The 18,850-nt window shown below is 48.4% G+C and overlaps 1 protein-coding gene across 2 annotated transcripts in view; it reads right to left on the bottom strand.

Moving 5' to 3' along the window:
• The window catches only part of KSR1 (kinase suppressor of ras 1), a 49,277-nt gene that overhangs the window by 10,969 nt on the left and 19,458 nt on the right, over positions 1-18,850 (bottom strand). Inside the window, exons 2-5 of one of the 2 annotated variants that reach the window (XM_053995280.1) lie at positions 10,465-10,605; positions 1,654-1,801; positions 274-709; positions 64-68 (exon numbers count right to left, since the gene is read on the bottom strand). In XM_053995280.1, coding sequence (XP_053851255.1) covers positions 64-68; positions 274-709; positions 1,654-1,801; positions 10,465-10,605 — 730 coding nt within the window. The remainder of the gene's footprint in view (positions 1-63; positions 69-273; positions 710-1,653; positions 1,802-10,464; positions 10,606-18,850) is intronic. The other variant, XM_053995281.1, reaches the window with a different exon arrangement.

Genomic DNA, 18,850 nt, shown 5'->3' with positions numbered 1-18,850 from the left:
TGGTAAGCACAGGTTCTTCTCTCTCAGCAAGGCACTGTAGACACCCCTGTGAGAATGTCTTACCGAACCTAAAAAGAAGAAAAGAGATACATTTTTAGGCACTGATACTCCTGTGACAGGTACACACTGCTAGAGCAGCATGTGCCGTCAGCTTTACAGACACCTCTGGCTTTGCACAGGCTCCTGAGGTTGCTGCATTGACAGTATTTTCATGCTGACACAGGGCAACCTTTGCCGGGGAGAGCCCCAGCTCCAGTCGGGGAGGAAACTCACTTTATTGGCGGAACTTCGTCTATCCTGTTGCCCAGCTGAGACTCGTGGGACTTGCTCCTGGTGAGGGCGGGGAAGTTGGGCAGCAGCTGGAACACCTTGCGGCAGGGGGGCGGCGGCGTCCGCGGCGGCTTCAGGCGGTGCCGGCGCTTGGGCTGCGGCGTGGCCGGGGGGGTGACGGTGATGCTGTGCGGAGTCCTGGGCCTGCCCCCGGCCGCGGGCAGCACCAGCGGCTCCAGCAGGGTCTCTGCCGAGGGACAGGGCCCGTGGCTCGGGGCCGGCGGCTCGCAGGGCGGGGCCGGGGATGCGGACACGGAGCGCGGCTGCTGCAGGCTGCCCTTGGCCGGGGCACTCGGGGACCAGGCGGGGTCCGGCTGCGAGCAGGAGCTGTCCCGGCGCTCGGGGAGGGCCATCGGCACATCGTCCCTCAGCTCCCCTGCTGTCCAACGGAGCAGCGTTAGTGACGGCCGCAGGGAGGGCCCTGCGCGCACCGAGCCCAGCCCCAGCCCGGCGGCTGCTCCGGGCTCCCAGGCGCTCCTGGGCAGGGCTCTGGCTGCCCATTTCACCTGGCAATGATCTCCCCTGAGCCTCGGCAGGGCCCCAGCCTGGGAAAACTCAGCACAGGGCCCGATCTGAGCTTTTGAGAGACATACACCTGGGTTTTTAAAAATGCCATTTATTTCTAAGAGGTGAATGCCATAACTCCTGAGCAATGGCTGGTTATACAGTGTGGATGGGAAATATTTGACAGCCTGGCAGCCTGGGACAAGAAAGATTAGAAAAAAGGAAACATGAGACTGAGCTGTTTGCTGATTTTTTCCATTAACTAATCTTTACCATTTGCAAATGGATGAACTGTCATAATATCAACAGGAAACATCACCTTTCAGTGACAGATTGATAACTGCTACAAAGAAAGATGTGGTGCATGTGAGTACCAGTCTGCTGGGAGAGGCTCCTGTACAAACAGATTTTACAGTGCCTGTGGAAGTGCTAGCGGAAGGTTTCTCTCTGAACTGGCAATATTTGGGGAAGGCATCACCTACAAGGAATCTGGTTGTATTTAAGTAAGTCAAGGATGCGTGCTGACCCATGGAGAATGAACTGGAGCATTAGACACAACTCTGAACAGAAAGGGTTAATAAGGATATGGTCTACTGAGTAGGAGAGGATTCTCTATATATTTATTTCCATTTATTTATCTCCCTCGATGTCCAAACCAAACCCAGCTGACAGCTCTAGATAGGTTTGATCAGTGCACCTTTGCGCACATGCCAGAGCCGTATGCTGGTCACAGAACATGCCCAAACAGTGTCTGCAAGGCAGCAGATGGGGCTGGGCTGCTGGGACACCAGTGCCACAGGACAACAAGGCAGTCTGTACCTGACTCCGTCACCCTCCGCAGGCAGCTCAGGGCCCCGTTGAGCCTGGAGCACTCCTCATCTCTGGCTCCACATCTCTTCATTGTTTCTTTCACCTTTGACTCATTCATTTCTAGTAAGGCATCCAGGGTCAGCTCCTCTGGTATTCTCTGCAGGAAAACACGAGAGACCCCTTTTGTTGCTCTCTGTGTATAAATAAGAGTGTCACCTGTCGTGTACTTTCAGCAGTGGCACTGTCTCACTGCCTGGGCTGACTCATGGTTCACTCCTTTTGGCTGTGCCCACAGCTGCTCTCTCCCCTGCCTGGGGTGTGAGTGTGCTCTGCACTTCCAGGACTGGTCATCCTCTGCTATTCCACTTAGGATTACAGGGGATCAAAATACTCCTCCCTTTGTGGAAAATTTTTGCAAAGCTACTAATGAAACTTAACTTTTTCATTAAAAATAGGGTCAGAAATAAAACAGGTCTAAAACCTGAAAAATAGTCAGATAAGGATGTTTGGCTTTTCAGTACTGAAATGAACAGCAGAAACAGTGAGGAAAATTATTTCTTTATTTGAACAAAAAAGAAATGTTTGGACAAAGATAGTGGCCTCCTCCTCAAGCAGTTTTTCCTTCATCAGAGAACCAGCTTTACCCATATCCTGCCTGGAGAGATATCTGTGCAGAACTCCTTCTACATCTTAATACACCAAAGCCCCACAGTGATAAGGCTCAGATCAGGCAGACACAAAAGACACAAGAGCCTGGAAAACACAAAATGATCTGGTATTTCCTGACACAGAACTGAAGTGTGTCTCTCTCTCCTCCCCCATTCAAATGTTTCCAGGGTAAGTCTGCAGCAATTGTGGTTAATAAACAAAACCAGGATACTTAGCCCAGTTACCCAGGAATTTCCCTGTAAAGTTCTGCCTAAACAAACCTCCCCGTTGCCTATTCTCACAATGAGATCACAAATTTCACAATATTTGGCCTTTATCCTTAAGTTTCAACTTCTGGAGTCAAGCTATATAAAAGGCTTTGAACTTTATTTGAAGGGGAAACTCAAAAGTGTGTCTCATTGCTTGGTGAAACAAAAGCTTGGAATCCTCCAGTCCTTAAACCCCACTTCCGACTCAAAAGCAAACGTGAATGTGTTGAATGTCCTTTAACAATTGCATCTTTCTTAACCCAGACTCTTGCTTTGAGAGCTGACGCAGGACTTTCAGCTGTGACATTGCTCATCAGCCCCAACCTTCGGAGCTCTGTAGGTGGCAACACAAAAGAGTTTCCAATTTTAGTAAATGTGGCATGGAGAAAACAAAACGAATAAATTAAGGGCAGAAGTCTAAGAAACACATCCTGTATCTTCTGTCACATGCCCTGAACTGGATGAAACACAAAACACAGCTGACTCAAGGGGAGACCAGGAATTTAAATGAGCAGTAAGCACAAAGCAGGACCAGAGCAGAGCCAGAGTTCAGTGAAGTTTGGGTAGATTTTCTTTTTTTTTTTCTGTAACTAATCTTTGCAGAGTAACAAAAGCACAGACATCACAACTGATGCTGGGTATTATTCATTTTTCTGCACATCTGCACCACCATGATGCAGGAATAATACTGCCCCAAAAGCTTGTTCCTGAATGACTTGGATAAAATTCAGAAATAACAGAGACAGTGCAAAATCTATCTCCTTGGATTCCTGGCCTGCTATCACACTCCAAAAAACAAAACTCCCAGAGGTCCAGATGCTCAGAACTGGACCTGTAATGTGTTTCCACAATTCCAACACCCCAGCACGAAGGCAGCACAGTTTGCTCACACAGAGCCCCAGCTGAGCTGGGCTGGTATCACCAGAATTGCACCAAGTCTCTCTCACAGTCAGTTCTTTCCTCAGCACCCTCTGGATTCCTCTCCCTGGCAGCTCACAGAAGCAGCTTTGTTCTGTCATGCAGGACCAGGCCCTCAGCCTCGGGGGACACCAGCACTCTAAAAGGGACAGGGGCAAACAGGGACCAAGGTTTAGTGGGACATGGAGACAGCTTTTTACCCCAGCCCAGGTGCTCCTGGAGCTGGGAACCCAATGGTGCCCTGTTAAGCACAAGGAAAAGCCAATGTCTTACAAAAACATTTATCCTATTTCATACTGTTACACAGTGTTAGGGTAAGTGGGATTACAGTGATGCCATTTTTGAATTATCCTGAAACATACTTCACTCTCACCATTCTCCCCTTAGAAAACAACACAGACTACATAGCCCTTGCTGTAGGCAGGAGCATCATTCCAGATCCCAGCAGGAGCTCCCCAGTCCCATCGCCCAGGACCCCCTCACTTCCCAAGCTTTCATGCACACATGTAACCAGGAACTTATCAGAGCTGTTAGTAAGTTAGCTGGTAAAGTGGAAGGAACCAAGGTTTCCTCGGGAGAGCAGAGCTTTCCCACCAGAGCCAGTGGTAGCTGGAATGCAGGCCCAGCTGGGGTGGGACTGGTGGCAGCACGGCTGGGGATCTGATTTCTCAGTGCCTGATCTGTGGCAGGAGCCAACCTTCAAACTGGATCAAGGATTCAAGCCTTCCTGGTTGCAGAGAAAACAATTTTTTTAAGATCCCAAGCTACTGAGCACTTTTAGAAGTGTCAGGGCATTCTTCCTTTGCCCCATCCCTTTGGAGGACACATCTCTCTCTGCCCAGAGCTGACTGGTCTGTGATGGTCCCCACAAGGCCCAGCTCTGCACCCCCAGCTCAGCTCTCACACAAACCCTCAGTGCCTGAGGGGACTGCACCCACACACAAAGCCCAAACACCTCTTCTGCCCAGGAGTTTAATTTTAGAAAGACAGAATAGCAAGTTGTAGGAAAGTAGAAAGTACAGAAAAGGAGATTACATTTAAACAATCCCAATGACCTTGAGCTGGGAGAGCTCAGACTTTCTGAACCTGCTGCCAGCCCCCATGACACGCGACAAAAGAAATAAGCCTTCAAAGAGGGGGAGGGAGGGGAAGTAAGAGGCTTTCTTTAAACAGCCACTCATGTGCTGCACATATGTGGTGGCTTAATATACAACTGGTCAACCTGATCCCTGTAAGATTGGCCTGCTCTGCCTTGGCTGTGTGTCACCCCCCAGGCAGTGTGACAGTGAGGAGGGTCACTAGTTCAGGGTGGCTCTCAAGCAGGTTCTGCTGCTGCCCTGGCTCAGCTGCTGTGGGGGGAGAAGGGCTCCTGCTCAGGGGCATGTGGGGGGCTCCAGCCCCTCAGTGCAGCTCTGGGCCCTTGCACAGGGGTTACTCCCACTCTTAACCTCTGAGGGTGAGAAATGTGGGTCCAGCTGACCTCTCTTTACCTGCTTCTTCAGTGGGTGCTGAGGCTTTTTTAAAAAACAGCTTTAAAAATGCAGATTAAAGGCTTGCATTAGGACCAAGCTTAACACCACCTCCCTGGGCACTCCTTGTCTTGACAGGGAGAGCTGCAAGATATTCAGACAGTACTCTACTAATAAGGTCAGAATTAAAAACAGAGAAAAAGCAGGAGAAGACAGAATCTGCTTTCAATCTTCAGCACCTCATAACTGCCAGCAAAATCTAAAGCCTAACCATGCACTGCTCAGCAGAAGGGATGCTAAAAAGTCCAAAGCAGGAAATTATTCCTCCCTACAACAGGTAAGAGGACTTTTCCCTGAAGCCCTCCTGCTTATCAGGCACAGACTGCACTTCATGGTGCACATGTCTAAGGAGTGTAAAGTGAGTACCAATGCATCCAAGGAGCCATCCAAGGGTCAGTCTCAAGCAGTCTGGGTGAAGAGTTCACAACAGTCTTTAATCTTGTCTGGTGTCCAACTTAAATCCCTGAAACATGGCAAAAATGCTGGTATCTAACACAGTGGAGGGGTTATTTTTGGTAAAGATTCCACCCTGTAGATAAGCCTACGTAGCTAATGCTGCTGCAGGCACTCTGCAAAATCTGCCTGACCTGCTCCTCGACCCAGTAGCCACAGCTCTTCCTGTAAAGCTGGACAGTTGTCAAGGCCCTCTCCAATCATCCTCCTGTGAAGCAGCAGATGCTAGAAGAGAAAGCCCATTACATAAGGTGCTTAAATTCCCACTGACAGCTCTAAGCAAAGTATGTAAAGATGCTCTTAAGAACATCTTGTGCCTGCTAGTTGTTATTTTGCAGTGTTTTTCTGGTGCCCAGCAATGAAGGTACTGAAAAAATGCTGTATTATTAAATTCCTGGAGATTTTATGGGCATTCTGGAAAGCCTCTCACTTGAAATTTCCAGCTTGCATTAAGCTGTGAGCATAAACAGGCCATGGTTCCACCTAACATCACCCTCCTCACTGTTCCACCTCGCAGCAGAGGCTGCAGAGGCGCTGACAGACTCAGGGCATCCTCTCCAGCTGGGTCTTTGGGGACAGAAGAGCTGCTGTCACTACTCTTCTCTGGCAGACAGGAGTAGCAGTTGCAGATCCCTCGGGCTGACCTCAATCCATGAAGAGTTCAGAGTGCCCAAGGCTGCAAGGGGCACCTGGAGCCCTTGGCAGGGAAGGGGAGCCCTGGCAGTGGTAGAGACTATCTTCCAGGAGCTATCTTCCAGGAGCTGTTTACACTGGGGAGGGGCCTTCAGCTGGAACACTGAAGGAATTTTATAGCTCAAGGAAGCCTGCAGGACAGAATTAATTTGCATACACACAATTAGCACATCCAGGATCTCTGCTATCTGGTGGACCAGCCAGAGCTCCTGCTGCCAGACCCATGGAAATCCCCAATAAACAGCCACGGTCCTCATGGCCTTTTCATGCAGATATGCTGACAGAAAAAGATGAGAGGATACAGCTGGGGAAACCTGATAGGCGTAGGCAGATCTGCCTCTTCTATCCCCCATCCAAAGGATGCACTCACAAAAAGCCCTCACAACTCCTCCAATGACAGACCTGCTACCAGCTGGGCCCCCCTGTGCAAACAGAACTCTCTGCCCTGGGCTCAGAGCAGCAGCCCCAGGCCCGTGGCTCACCCTTGGCAGGGGCATTTTCACGGGGGCAGCACAAGGCTCCGGGCAGACAATTCCTGCTCAAGGCATGAGCCCTTCCTGCTCTGCTCCCGCTGTGCCCAGCACTGCCCCTGCCTTGCTCAGCTCTGCAGCTCTTTGGCATCAATGCTGACTGGGGATGAATGGGTTTCACAGGCAGGCAGGAGGTATCCCAGAACAGGGTACAACTGGGATTCAAATCTGTTCCCAAAAGGAACAGCCACAAAGCAGCCCCAGCCACAGCCCTGCTCCACCTGCTCCCAGTCTCCCTGGTGACACAGCCTGCTCATGGCCAGACCCCGGGGCAGGATGTGCCCCTCCCTGTGCAGGACAGTTACCCACTCTAAAAACAGCTTTCCAAGCTTGACTGACTGGCACCCCTGCTCCACAGCCAGCAGGGCTGGCCCAGACATGCTTCAGAAGATGATAAGAAGATGACTCTGTTCTTAAGTTAGTTTTTAAGACAGTGACAAGTTTTACATGTGGGAACAAATACAATAGTTATGTTTCTGGGAAGCACAGTGATAAAGGCAGAGAAAATCACTTTCTAGGCTGAAGAAAATAAGCCAACAGAATTTTTTTTAGTTTCTTCTATTTGGCAGACATACTCCAAGCTCAGAACCCAGTAAATAGCTTTGCAAGAGACTTACTTCTTCCATCAGCTTAAGATTGGAGAGAGCACTATGTTCTCATCCTCCTTCCCTCCCACTGCCCTCCCAATTCCTGACTCCAACTCCCAAGGCAAGCAGGACAATCCAGATCAATGTATTATTCTAGGACCATTTTCAGAGCAACTTTTACCCACTCGAGATGACTACGTAGCATAAACACACCTTCTGTCTGTAAGGCTCCTTGCCCTGTCTTTTCTAGGTCTTAGTTCAAGTACCTCTTTGTCACTTTCATCCCACCATATTTAACCATTTATACATAATTTTTTTGTATTAAACTATACATACAATTGGTCTCTAGAATTAATCAATCTCTAGAACTGATCAGATTCTAGAACTCCTAAGCAAAAACAAGGACTCCAGCATTCCCTAGAAAAATACTTAAACAGCAAGTTACAGCACCACATTAGCCCAGCTCCAAAGCAGAGCTTGCTACCACTTTCAATGATAAAAATCTGTCTGGCAACTGATTAGAGGAACAGGAACAAAGCCACAGAAATAGCCCAGGTTGGGGTGGGGGGCTCCAAGTTTCCTTACCCCTCAGAACCGTGCATTCCCACAGAGGATCCCAGACTGGGGCTGGCAGTGCCCACCTACCTGCAGGCCCGCGAGGTCGGCGCAGCCCAGCCCTCGCACCCGGCGCAGCGTCACCGGCTCGCTGCTGTCCGCGCTCTCGGCAGCTTTAGCTGTTGCCCAACGCCATAAACACTGCATTGTTATTGCTGTAATCTCTTCCAGAACTAAAGGATTTTACAGGCAGTCATTATTCTCGTTTTAAATATAGGTTTTCAAAGAAATAAAGGAGCCCGGCAATTATAATCACCAGAGCTTTCGAACTTCACAATGTCTAGAGCAAGTCACTGAGCAAAAATAGTCTTCACTCAGGAGTAGAGGAGTCAGCAGATATTCTAAATTGGAGCTGCTGCTCTATTTCTGACAGGAGAGCCTGGGAGCTTCTGTGCTTCCCTGCATGGCAGCTTTATTTGGGAGAGGACTGGGGGGAGCGAGGGGAGGGGAGACAGAGAAACAGAGCATTGTTCCTCTCACCGCTGAGCTAAAGAACTCCTGCAATTAGGCTGCTTTTCAACAGTGTTATGTCACAGATTAGCACAGTCTTGAAAATACTCACTCCAGTAGCACTAGAAATGCAAAGGGAATCAGAACCATTTAAAAAAGCAAAAACCCCATCAACCCAGGCCTTTCTCCTGATTTGTCCCTGACAGGCAGCAGGCACAGAGAGCCCTCCACTGCACCTCCTCCTGTGCCAGACCTGCTGTTCTGTTCAGCTCTCAGAGGTGCCCAGGGCAGCTGAGACAGCTCTTCTGAGACTCCACAGGTACTTGGCAACCTCTCCAACTAGTTTCAGAGCCTAGAAGGTAGAAGAAGAGAGGGCTGTGTGCCATGAGACCACACTGTGACATGTGTGCAGTTTCCCTCCTCTCTGCACCATTTTTTGGAAGCCTTAAGAAGCAAACCCAGCATGCCTATTTCCATTTTACAGCAAGCTAACAGTATCTGAGAGATGGGCAGCTGTTCCCAGTAGCACAGAGCCAGAACCACTCGAGGGTCCCCATTTTCACAGTGTGGCCTGCTCAACCCTGTCTGCAAAGGCTCCTCCCCATCCTGTCACAGGCAGGCAGTGTGCACAAAGCAGGACACCACTCTAGATTTTGTAATAACTAACCTATTAAAGCTCCTTCTGTCAGTGATTTCCATTTTGAAAGCTTTCAGCTGAAATGCAGTTCAACATGCTGTATGAAATCTAAACAAGAGCAGGAATGATTCCATGATACCTGAGACATTTCTGAAGGGTAACTCATCCCAGACAGCTCTCAGCACTGTGCTGATGTCAGTGTCCAACACCAACAGTGGCTGCATGGCTATTTTTTAAGTAGTGAAATAACAGGACCAAAAAAAAAAAATCACTGCAAGAGCAGAGCACTTAGTTTATTAGCCCAACAATTTCCACTTCCCCTAGCTCACAGCCTATTCCAGCATGCCTACTCAGAAATTATTTTAATGACCCACAGGGTGTTGCAGTTCTGCTGTCCAGCTAATGTAAGTGTTACAGAAGCTGCCTGCAGCTGCATCAAATGGATGCAGAACCCTTACAAGATAACCATACTTTCAGAATCCCAGAGGAATTTCAGTGCTTTGTACACTTCTTACATTTCTGTCACAGAAGGAACAGAGTTCATTCAATTGGACACTGCTTGGGAGGGGGCAGCAAGAGAGCACTAATCAAAATAATACAGATCTGGGAAATTCTTTCTGCCTTAGACCAAACCCGAATTTGTTCACCCCTTTTAGTGACCACACATACAGAAGGGCAGTCTCAATGCTCTCTGCTCCCTAAATTAGCAGGATGTGGCAGATTTGAACTGTCCACCTCCCTCCCCCCTTTTCTTCACTTCTTCCCTGCTCCCCCCCACTCCTTTCTGTAGGCATCACAAAGGATTTATAAAAGAGCTACAAAGACATTCTTTTAGACTCAGGCAATTCCAGTAACCTTAGAAACTAGCTGGGAGCCTGGCAGTTTGGCCACAGCAACAGGCTGCTTTTGTCCTCTCATTGTCACTGCTGCACCTTTGGCTGTGCCACCCAAAACCTTGCTGGGCTGGAAGGCAACAGCAGCATTACATTCAAAATGAACAGTAGGAAATAAAAGGAACAACTTGATCCTGAACCCATCCTGTTTCACCAGAGACCACTTAGCTACATCAGAACCAAGCTGGAATAACTTCCGTGAAAATTTGTGGAATTTTTCACCCAGGCAGATTCCTGCTGAGGTCAAAGAAAAATTTTGGTTGTTTAGCGATCAAAGGAAACTGAATGAGAACATTGTGACCTGGCCTGCAGAGGCAAAAATGGAAAAAATAATAGAAAAGGCCTTTTCTGCCTTGTTTTAGCTGTCAGTGGACTGAGCTCTACGTGTACGTGTGTGTGTGTGTGTGTGTGTGTGTGAGATTGTAACAATGGTCCTGTTTTGGCTAATGCTGGACACAGAACACAGTGCAGCACAGTACTATTAGTATCAAAAAGGCAGTAAGTGATTAAGTCCTGCTGTGGCTCTCAGACCCAGCAGGCAGCTGGGAATGTACTGAAGGGACAGGAGGGCTCTGTGAGGGCCGTGTCCCCTCCTTACCTGCACCACCTCCTTCCTGACGTTGACGATGTCCAGCCAGTCGTTGAAGCGGGGGTAGCTGTTGAGCTCGGCCGTGCGGTCGCTCAGGGGCACGCTCAGCTTGCACTGCCGCTGCCGGTGGATGTAGTCAATCAGCTTCACCTGGGCACGCAGAACACAAACTGTGAGCTTCCCCGGCACGGGCTGACCCTTCCCAGGCTGTGCTTGTACACGGGGCACGCAGGCTTTCATGACACAGAGGTGACATCCTCCTGTGAGCTCTGGGGGAAATCCACGCAGTGCATTTCCCTCACACTGAGCACCTTTGCTCTTCAGCATTTCAGCAGAAGGCAGGACCTGCTCTAAACCCCCATCAACTATACTTCTGAGGCAGGAACAGCCAAAGTATCCAAAGACTCCGAGGCCTGTTATCTGATGGGCATTTCTATTACAAAGTCAACATTAAAACCAGCTAACTTAAAAGAACAAAAATTCAGGCAGTTGGACTAGATGATTTCTGCGTATCTTCTATTCTAAAGTTTTATTCCAAAGCTTTCATCACCTGACCATCTCATGGCAAATGCACTATACAGAATTCTTCACTTTAGGCACAAAAGAATAAAACACCAAAAAGGATTATTATTTGTGCCTTATGTTTGCTTATCAAAAAGAAAATATTCTCCAAAGATTGCTCACTGTGTCACACATTCCCATGAGGCAGGCTTAAGCTTCAAAACCTTCCTAACAAAACAATGCCTCAAAGCAAGTTAGTTGATCCATGATTTATAAACCAAAACATGTTCTTAGTCAACAAATTTTAGCATTTGGGACACGATCAGACTGAAAATGTAAAGGAAAAAACAAACATGGATTCTTTGACCATTATGATGTGTCCCCTCTTATAGTTTAAGTGCTTTCCTATGAAGTTCGTTGAGAGCATGTTTTATGAGCAATCTATTCCTTACAACTATCAGCTATAACAAGTTTGTCCCTGCCCACACACCGAATTCTGATAGCAATGCCATGCAGTTTGAGATTTAGCAAAAAGTGTGTGAATACTGAAGTGATTCCAACTCCTGTAATGCCCAGAGCAATGCAAAGCACTGCCATTCCCAGGAGAGGCAATGCAGGACTGCCATGATCTAGAAACTCAGCCATCCCTTTGCATTCTCACTCTGACCACCCCTGCTGAAACCAGAGGAGCCTTTTCACCACAACTTCCCAACACGGCTTTGGAGCACCAGCCCTACAATGAACTGGAAATCCCAATCACTCGTTCTCAGTACCTCTTTTTATATAAAGGGGCTGTCAGCACTTCCTTTTTTCCACCCCTGCTCTGCTTCCTCTGGCCAGAGCAGGGCAGGGCAGGGCAGGACAGGGCCAGCCTCGGGAGGGCCCGGGCCCTAGTGGCTGCCATGCTGCTGTGTGCCAGGCAGAGCCCAGCCAGGGCCTCTGTCCCTGCCATGTGTGCCATGTGCAGGGGCTGCTGCTGGCTGTGTTCTGGCTGCCCTCTCTCTGCACCAGCCCCTCGGCTGTGCCCTGCCCTGAGTTCCCCTGGCTCTGGAGCAGGGGAGCTGGGATCCCCCAGGCAGCCCTGTGCACGCTGGGGCACACATGTGTCATGGGCTGCCTCAGTGCTGACCTCTGCTTTCTCACTGTCACACGCCCTTTCCCACAACAGCCTGTCCACAGGGCTCTCCTGCTCACTGCCATGGCAGAAAGGAGCTTGCAGCTGCTGTCCTAAGCATTTTTCTGCTCGGGGCCTGGTTTAAATTTTCTTTCTTCTCGGTGTGCTTTTCCCCCTCTATGGACAATGACACTGGGCAGGCTGGGATGAGTAGATGGGCAAGGGCCCCTCAGGACAGGCAGAAAGAAGAGGCTGCAGGAAGTTTGTATACTCAACAGCCCCCAGTATGCAAAAAATCAGCTTACACAAATGAGAAACAGCTTCCCAACTGTGCAATAGCTATGTCATGGAAAAGAGAAGACAGAAATCACTCAAGCCTTGTCTCTTTGCAGAGGCCACTCGAGGGAAGGGCCAATGACAATATGTGTTCTGATATACAAACTGTAACCACAACATCCAGCCCCAAGCAAACAGCTCAGCGTGTTTGTGAGCCTGTACATGGAATTCCCAGGGCACTGCAGGATGTTCCTGCTGCTGCCCCGGGCTCACCTCACCCTTCCCCATTCCTGGGCACACCTCAGGGTTGCAGAACACCTAGGGACAGAGGCAAGATTGCACAGAGATTTTGGAACTGGTACAGCCAGCCCTGATGGGCCTGTGTCTAAAGCAGCAGCTCGGCTCTGCAGTCTGACTGTAATCTGTTATTTTAGTGTAGGATCTCTCATCAGGCAAGATTTATTTTTCCTGGAAGAAGGATGAGCTATCAGCATACTCTGTAAAGCCAGAGCTCCACGCTTCGTTACATGGAACACTAATTACAGGCAAATGCCCTAAAAGTAGCACATGATCCAGAATAAAGCAGGGAACTGCAGGCAATGGAGGTGTCAGAATCTGTTCCAAAAACCAGAGTGGAAGGAAAGGAGGGCTTAGCATGTATTTATAAATGAAAAATCACAAATTATGTAAAAGAAACTATACAGAAAGTGTGTGCCCCACGTCCTCCAATTCCAGCGTGCAGCATCACGAGGACAGCGTGCTGCTCAAGGCAGGACATTGCTGAGGTACAGCCACTGCTTTTGCACTCCTCACAGAAGTTCTCCTGGCCAACCTCAGAGTAACACCAGAAGCATCACATGAGTAAGAGAACAGAGCTGGGCTGCACTCCTGGCTCTGCCACTGACCTGATCTGTCTGATCAGGAGCAAATGCACTCATCCCTCCCCTTCTCCCTGCACGCAGCTCTGCCTGCTTGTCCTGCAGGAACTCCCTGGAGCAGGCGCCGGCCTCAGCTGTTTTAGTACTGCTTAAAAAAATACTGGTTCAAGTAGTTCCCCTTCCCAGGTGTCATCCATAGCATAAACTCCTAAAGGACACTGCTGGACGGGACTCTGTGTAGCATGGATTTCAATGTCGAACTTTTCTCCTTTGTTGGAATGTAACGAATTCTCCAAAATGGATAAGCACTCTGGCAGCACAGGTCTGAGTGTCTCAGAGGACCAAGGCTGGTTTTTCCCGGATAACTCTTTCACATTTACTACTCAAGTCCAAATTTGTTTTCTCCTAGTCCTATAAATAGTGTATTTGCATTCTCTTCCCAGCCTACATGCACCATGCTACTCCCCTAGGATGAATTTCATTTTGTTGTTTCCTGCCCAGACTTTTTACTAAACTACATGGTTTGGCTTTAATAGCTGAGTTGTTGCAAAACCCTTTTCTGAGAATATAATAAAATTTCTGGGTTCAGTGACGCACATAAAAACCCACAACCAGCACACAGGTCTCCAACCACAAACTAGACAGAGAGATAAAGTCAATAGTAGCTACTCACTGCCTGCTTGCTAAATGGCACGTCCTACTCATTACAAATGGCAAACCCCACATCAGAAGCAGCAATACTCCAACTGCCTTGAACCCACAGAGATGGGAAAGGACAAGAAGACTGACAGGATACGGAGCAGCTGGAGCACATCACTGATTCCAGGGCAGAGCCCTGCTGCTCTGCCTGGTGCAGCTGATGGCCAGGACACCAGTCCTCATTGCTCTGAGAAGGGCACATGCTGCCAGGTGCTCCTGGATGCATATTCATCTCCTTACAGCGCCTTTAAAAGATCCCTTTACAGCACAGATGAGAAGCAGGTTCAAGAAGTTTAGGAGAAAACTGCCAAGCTTGTACTTTTTTATTTACTTTTGCAAAATAAACAGCAGATCTCTTGAGATGCAAGTCTGCCCATATCCATGACCTCCAGCCAACAGCTGGGACTTTAGAGGACGATAAACAAAAAGCAAATGCCCACAAGTTTTTCAGCTGCACTTCTGCAGACATGGCACAGAAAAGCATCTGTAAAACCAGATCACTGACATCGGGGTGCAGAATTCAGGAGATACTACAAGGAAGAGCTGGAAGAATTCTGTAGTCAAACTGCAGCCCAAGTATTTCTGACCTCTAGTTAACTGATCAGAAATCCCATTCTAGCTTCTTCATTTGTCAGAGAATGTTAATAGTTATGCTGTCCAACCAGATAAATCAAGTTTCATGCATTTGAGGGTCAACTCTCCCAAGTTTCTTGTCGATGATGTTTTATTTGTGTTTAGAAAAGTGGCATCTTGTTCCAGAGTCACTAAAAGGCATTAAACTCAGACCTATTGCAGCTTCTGCACTTGGTCAAAACCCAGTCTGAATCCAATGCACTTGATCCAAATAAACATGGAAAAAGGAGCAAAGGCTAGAACACTCTCCATTTCTCTGAAGCCTTCTGTGGCTTATTCTCATGCTTTTAATCTGCATATCTTGAAATACCCTATAAATGCAGCAAAAATAATAACTTTCAACTCACAAAAAAAAAAAAAAAAAAAAAAAAAGGAAACCATGGCAGAGAATGCAAAAATGCAAATTATAAATTAAACAACTAGGGGACAGGCAGAGGGAGGACTCTGCTATACCAAAGTGCCAGCCAACATTTCTTCAGAATATCAACAGTTGGAGACCAAGTTTGATTCAATCATACGTTTCACAACCAAATGCCATGTTTTCACACTTTCACAAAACTTATAATCTGCTCAGTGAAGCCTACAACTTTTCTTGTTGACTTGAAACATACGCAATGTTTAGAAGAGGAGTTTTGCAATACCCAAAACAAACAACTGTCATGATTTAATCAACAAATCAAGCACATGGTCAAAAGCAGATCCTATTGCTCCTGGGAGATGAAATCTCAGGGAGCCTGGCAGCACTGGAGGAGACAATAAACATGAGCTTACATGGAAACTTCCAAGGCTACAACCAAGTCCTGCCCTGCAATTTACCCAGCTGGTGGCTGAGGCTTTAAAAGGATCAGATCAATGTATGGCCCAGCTCTTGCATGTGGTTAAGAGAAATGCAAATCATCTATCTTGCCTCAGACAGGAATTAATCAGGAAGGAACTCCTCTATTAACCTCCTGCCAAGAAGCAGCCCAGAGGGCAGGGAGCACTCCCTGCAGCACCCCAGCAGCTCCTGGTGCAGCAGGACACTGCAGTGGCTGGATCAGGATAAGAGCATGAGGGACGTTCTGCTTTTCTGCCTCCTGAAACAGAAGACAAAACTTCTGAACTGGAGTTTACCTGCACGGGGCACTGGGGAAAGTCATATGAGTCATCTGAAGGCATCCAGTGAAAGTGGATTCACTTCACACCTTTAGCTGACTCTTATCGATTTTCCCCAGTGCCATTATATACACAAACCCTATGGCAGATCAAAAAAACCTTCTAGGCCACCTGAGCACTGAAGAGAACATAAAAAGGTCAGAATTGGACTTAGCGAATTTGTCTCCAAAGTCATGCTTGGCAACCATGTGAGAAACTGATAAAGATCTCACCAGCTACTGGGAGAGCAGCAGCATGCGAGGATACTTCAGGGCACTTTCTCAAAGCCATCCAGTTTAAAGTGAAAAAGGGTGCAGCGGGGTTGATCCATGCAAGGGAAAGACCTAGGATGTCACTGTTATACAGCACACTGAGATCTGGGGCAGAGCCTGGGCTCTGGAGACCTCAGAAAGCCCCTGTGCAGGTGCCCACACAAGGAACCAACCCTTCCCCATGCGAGGCACCCACCACAGCCACTTGAAATACAGGGTCATTGCCTGCTCTGCCTTAGGGTCTACCTCAGAAACAGCCTCCAAAGCAGCCCTGCCCCTGGGTTTTGGAGAGAGGAGCACAACAGAACCAACAAGTCCCCCAGATCCCGCACTAACCGTGTGGGAATGCCAGACTGGTGGAAACAGCAAACACTGAAGAGGTAGAAGGGCTGGCTGGTTCTCCAGCTGAGACTGAAGTGCAGCAATGCTGAGCATGTCCTGAGCAGAACCTTCCCCCAAAAGCAGGAATCAAGGCAATCTCAGCTGTGATCAGAGTGCTGTTGAGCCTGAACACTGCTGTGGGCCACAGGGGTCTCCAAGGAATATGCCAGGATGAGTGCCTGAGGAGGGGACTAGAATAGGGCCGAGGAATCATCGCGCAGAAAGAGTGCCGAGGTTTTCCCAGTGCACCCAGGAGCCAGGATGGGGGATCACAGGACACAGCTCTAGGCTCAGCTCTGCCAGGGATCTGCAGGCACAGGACAGGCCTCTCTGTGCTGTGCAGCCAACCATCCAAACCAGTTCTGTTCCAGTGAGGGTCTGCAGGGCCCTTCAGCTGACAACAACCCAACCGTGCCTGCAGCTCTGCCCACAGAGCACTGAGCTGCTCCTTTGTGAACTCAAGCTCTCAGCAGCTGACTCATCCGAATGCCCCCAGCTATCTGGATGGTTATCAGCATCTGATCACAGCATCCCCAGCACCAACTGCAGCCTCAGAAATTCTCATTTCCCCCTCTGTTCAGAGAACTCCTCCTTGTGCCTGTAGGTATAAAGACCTACAGGCCTTGACAACAGTGTGAAGTGTTCCTTTTCTAGTACAGGGAGAATTGAACTACTGCCTGGTTTTGACTGGTTTAGAACCAAATCTGCTTGCTTAAACTGAGAGAGTAGGTCTGTACCCTTTTCACATGACATATGCTCAATTTGCAGTGAAATCTGATCCAAACCTGTTCATAGAACACTTAGTTCAGCCACAGAGAAAACCATCCTTCCCATCTGTGCTTCCATTGGGAACAGTCACATAATGCAGGATTCAGCTGGAGAGTCTCAAATCTCACAAATTTCCAAACTACCTTGAGATCAGCATGAAATTCAAACAGCTCTTTCCAAGGCAAGTACAGGATCTGCACAGGACCCAAAGTACAAGGAAGATAAGCAAAACACTACATTTCAAGGAATTATTTGTATCCTAAAAATCAGGTCACTCAGTTTGTCACCCACATGGCTTTGCCCTCAAAACCAACAGAACTGAAGCTACTAAAGGATGATATTGTGACCTGTATTTTCACCAGCTACACATGATAAAATAGGTATCAGACAAAATATTACAGAGAAATATCTGGCAGCAAAGTAATGTGCTTTATTTGAGGTGGCATCAGAGAAAAAAAAGGGGCTCACTTACTTACACGTCAGCCTGTGACCTGCAGCCTGTGGAATTCACATTCTCTACTTGAAGCCAGCTGACTCATTCAGCAAGAAGCTTGGCAGTGAGCAGGACACCTGTCCAGAATGGGAGGCCTGGTTTCTGTTGTTTTAGCTGTGCTGAAACGGTAGCTGCACTCTTGCTCGCTTGGGTGCATTCCCTATCCCCCTCTGCCCTGATCACACAGGTGCAGTCACAGGCTCCAGCTCTGGAGGTGACTGCCATGCTGGGCCACAGGCACAATGCCCTTGAACAAGACTGGCTGCAGAACAGTGCCACTGCTGTGAGTGCCACAAACACCTCAGGAACATCAATATACTCAAAGGACCCCATGCAGTGGCACCTTGTTAAAAATAAGAAAGAGGAAGAAGGATTAAAAATAATTTGCACAAAGTGAAGGAGCAGCTTGGTAAGGGGCCATGAAAGCTCTCTCAGTGCTCTGCTCTAGCCAGTGGCTCCCAGCAGCAGGGACTCTGCAAAGCAGAGGGTGTCAGAAGGATGCCAGGGATGGAACAAGCCCCAGGGTGGCAGTCCCACCATGGAGCCCCTGTGCCAGCCCTGCTGCTCCTGCAGGACCCAGCCCTGCTGCTGAGGGACTTTGGGCTCACTTGTAACAGAAAAGGAAATAGTTTCTCAATGCATTGCTAAAGAAACCCTGCAAAACAGGACCCAGCACAAGGCAGCAGGAAAATGTGCAGCCAAGGTGTGCTGAGGGGGAGAAGCCTTAGGAGAAACTGGTAAATACAAGCACAGAGAGGTAGAGGGGTAGGGAGAGATGGAATACCAGATGGATGGATTTTCCTTTGAACCCTCAGTCATGCCTGAGGCTGACACAATAGCCACTGCCCAAACACTACAGTATGTTATTTCTGCTTTGTCAAATGATGCAGACAGCATCATTTCTGGGTCACTTGGAGGCCACATACCACTCCTTTTCTTCTCCCCTCTTCTCTTTTTCACAATCCCAGCAACTGAGGCTGTAAACACTCAGTTGAGGCCTTCCCAGCTAAGAGTGGGAGGATGAAACTGCACAATCAAGTAGTTCCCTGAGCCTCATAACATAATTATCTTCAAAAATTTCATCCCAGCGAGGCGTCTGAGCCTAATGCTGCTACAGGAACAGTCCTCTGCTTAAAGATCAGAGATTTCACACCCACTGAACACTAAAAATGAAAGCCCTCCCCCTTCCTTTGCAACCCGAGGACACACAAGTGTAACAGAATGACTGAGAGCATTCTGCAAGACT

Source organism: Vidua macroura, chromosome 20 (genome assembly GCF_024509145.1).
Source record: "Vidua macroura isolate BioBank_ID:100142 chromosome 20, ASM2450914v1, whole genome shotgun sequence".
Classification (NCBI taxonomy): Eukaryota; Metazoa; Chordata; class Aves; order Passeriformes; family Viduidae; genus Vidua; species Vidua macroura.
The sequence above is the reverse complement of the archived record's forward strand: the minus strand, read 5'-3'. Positions and strand labels throughout refer to the sequence as shown.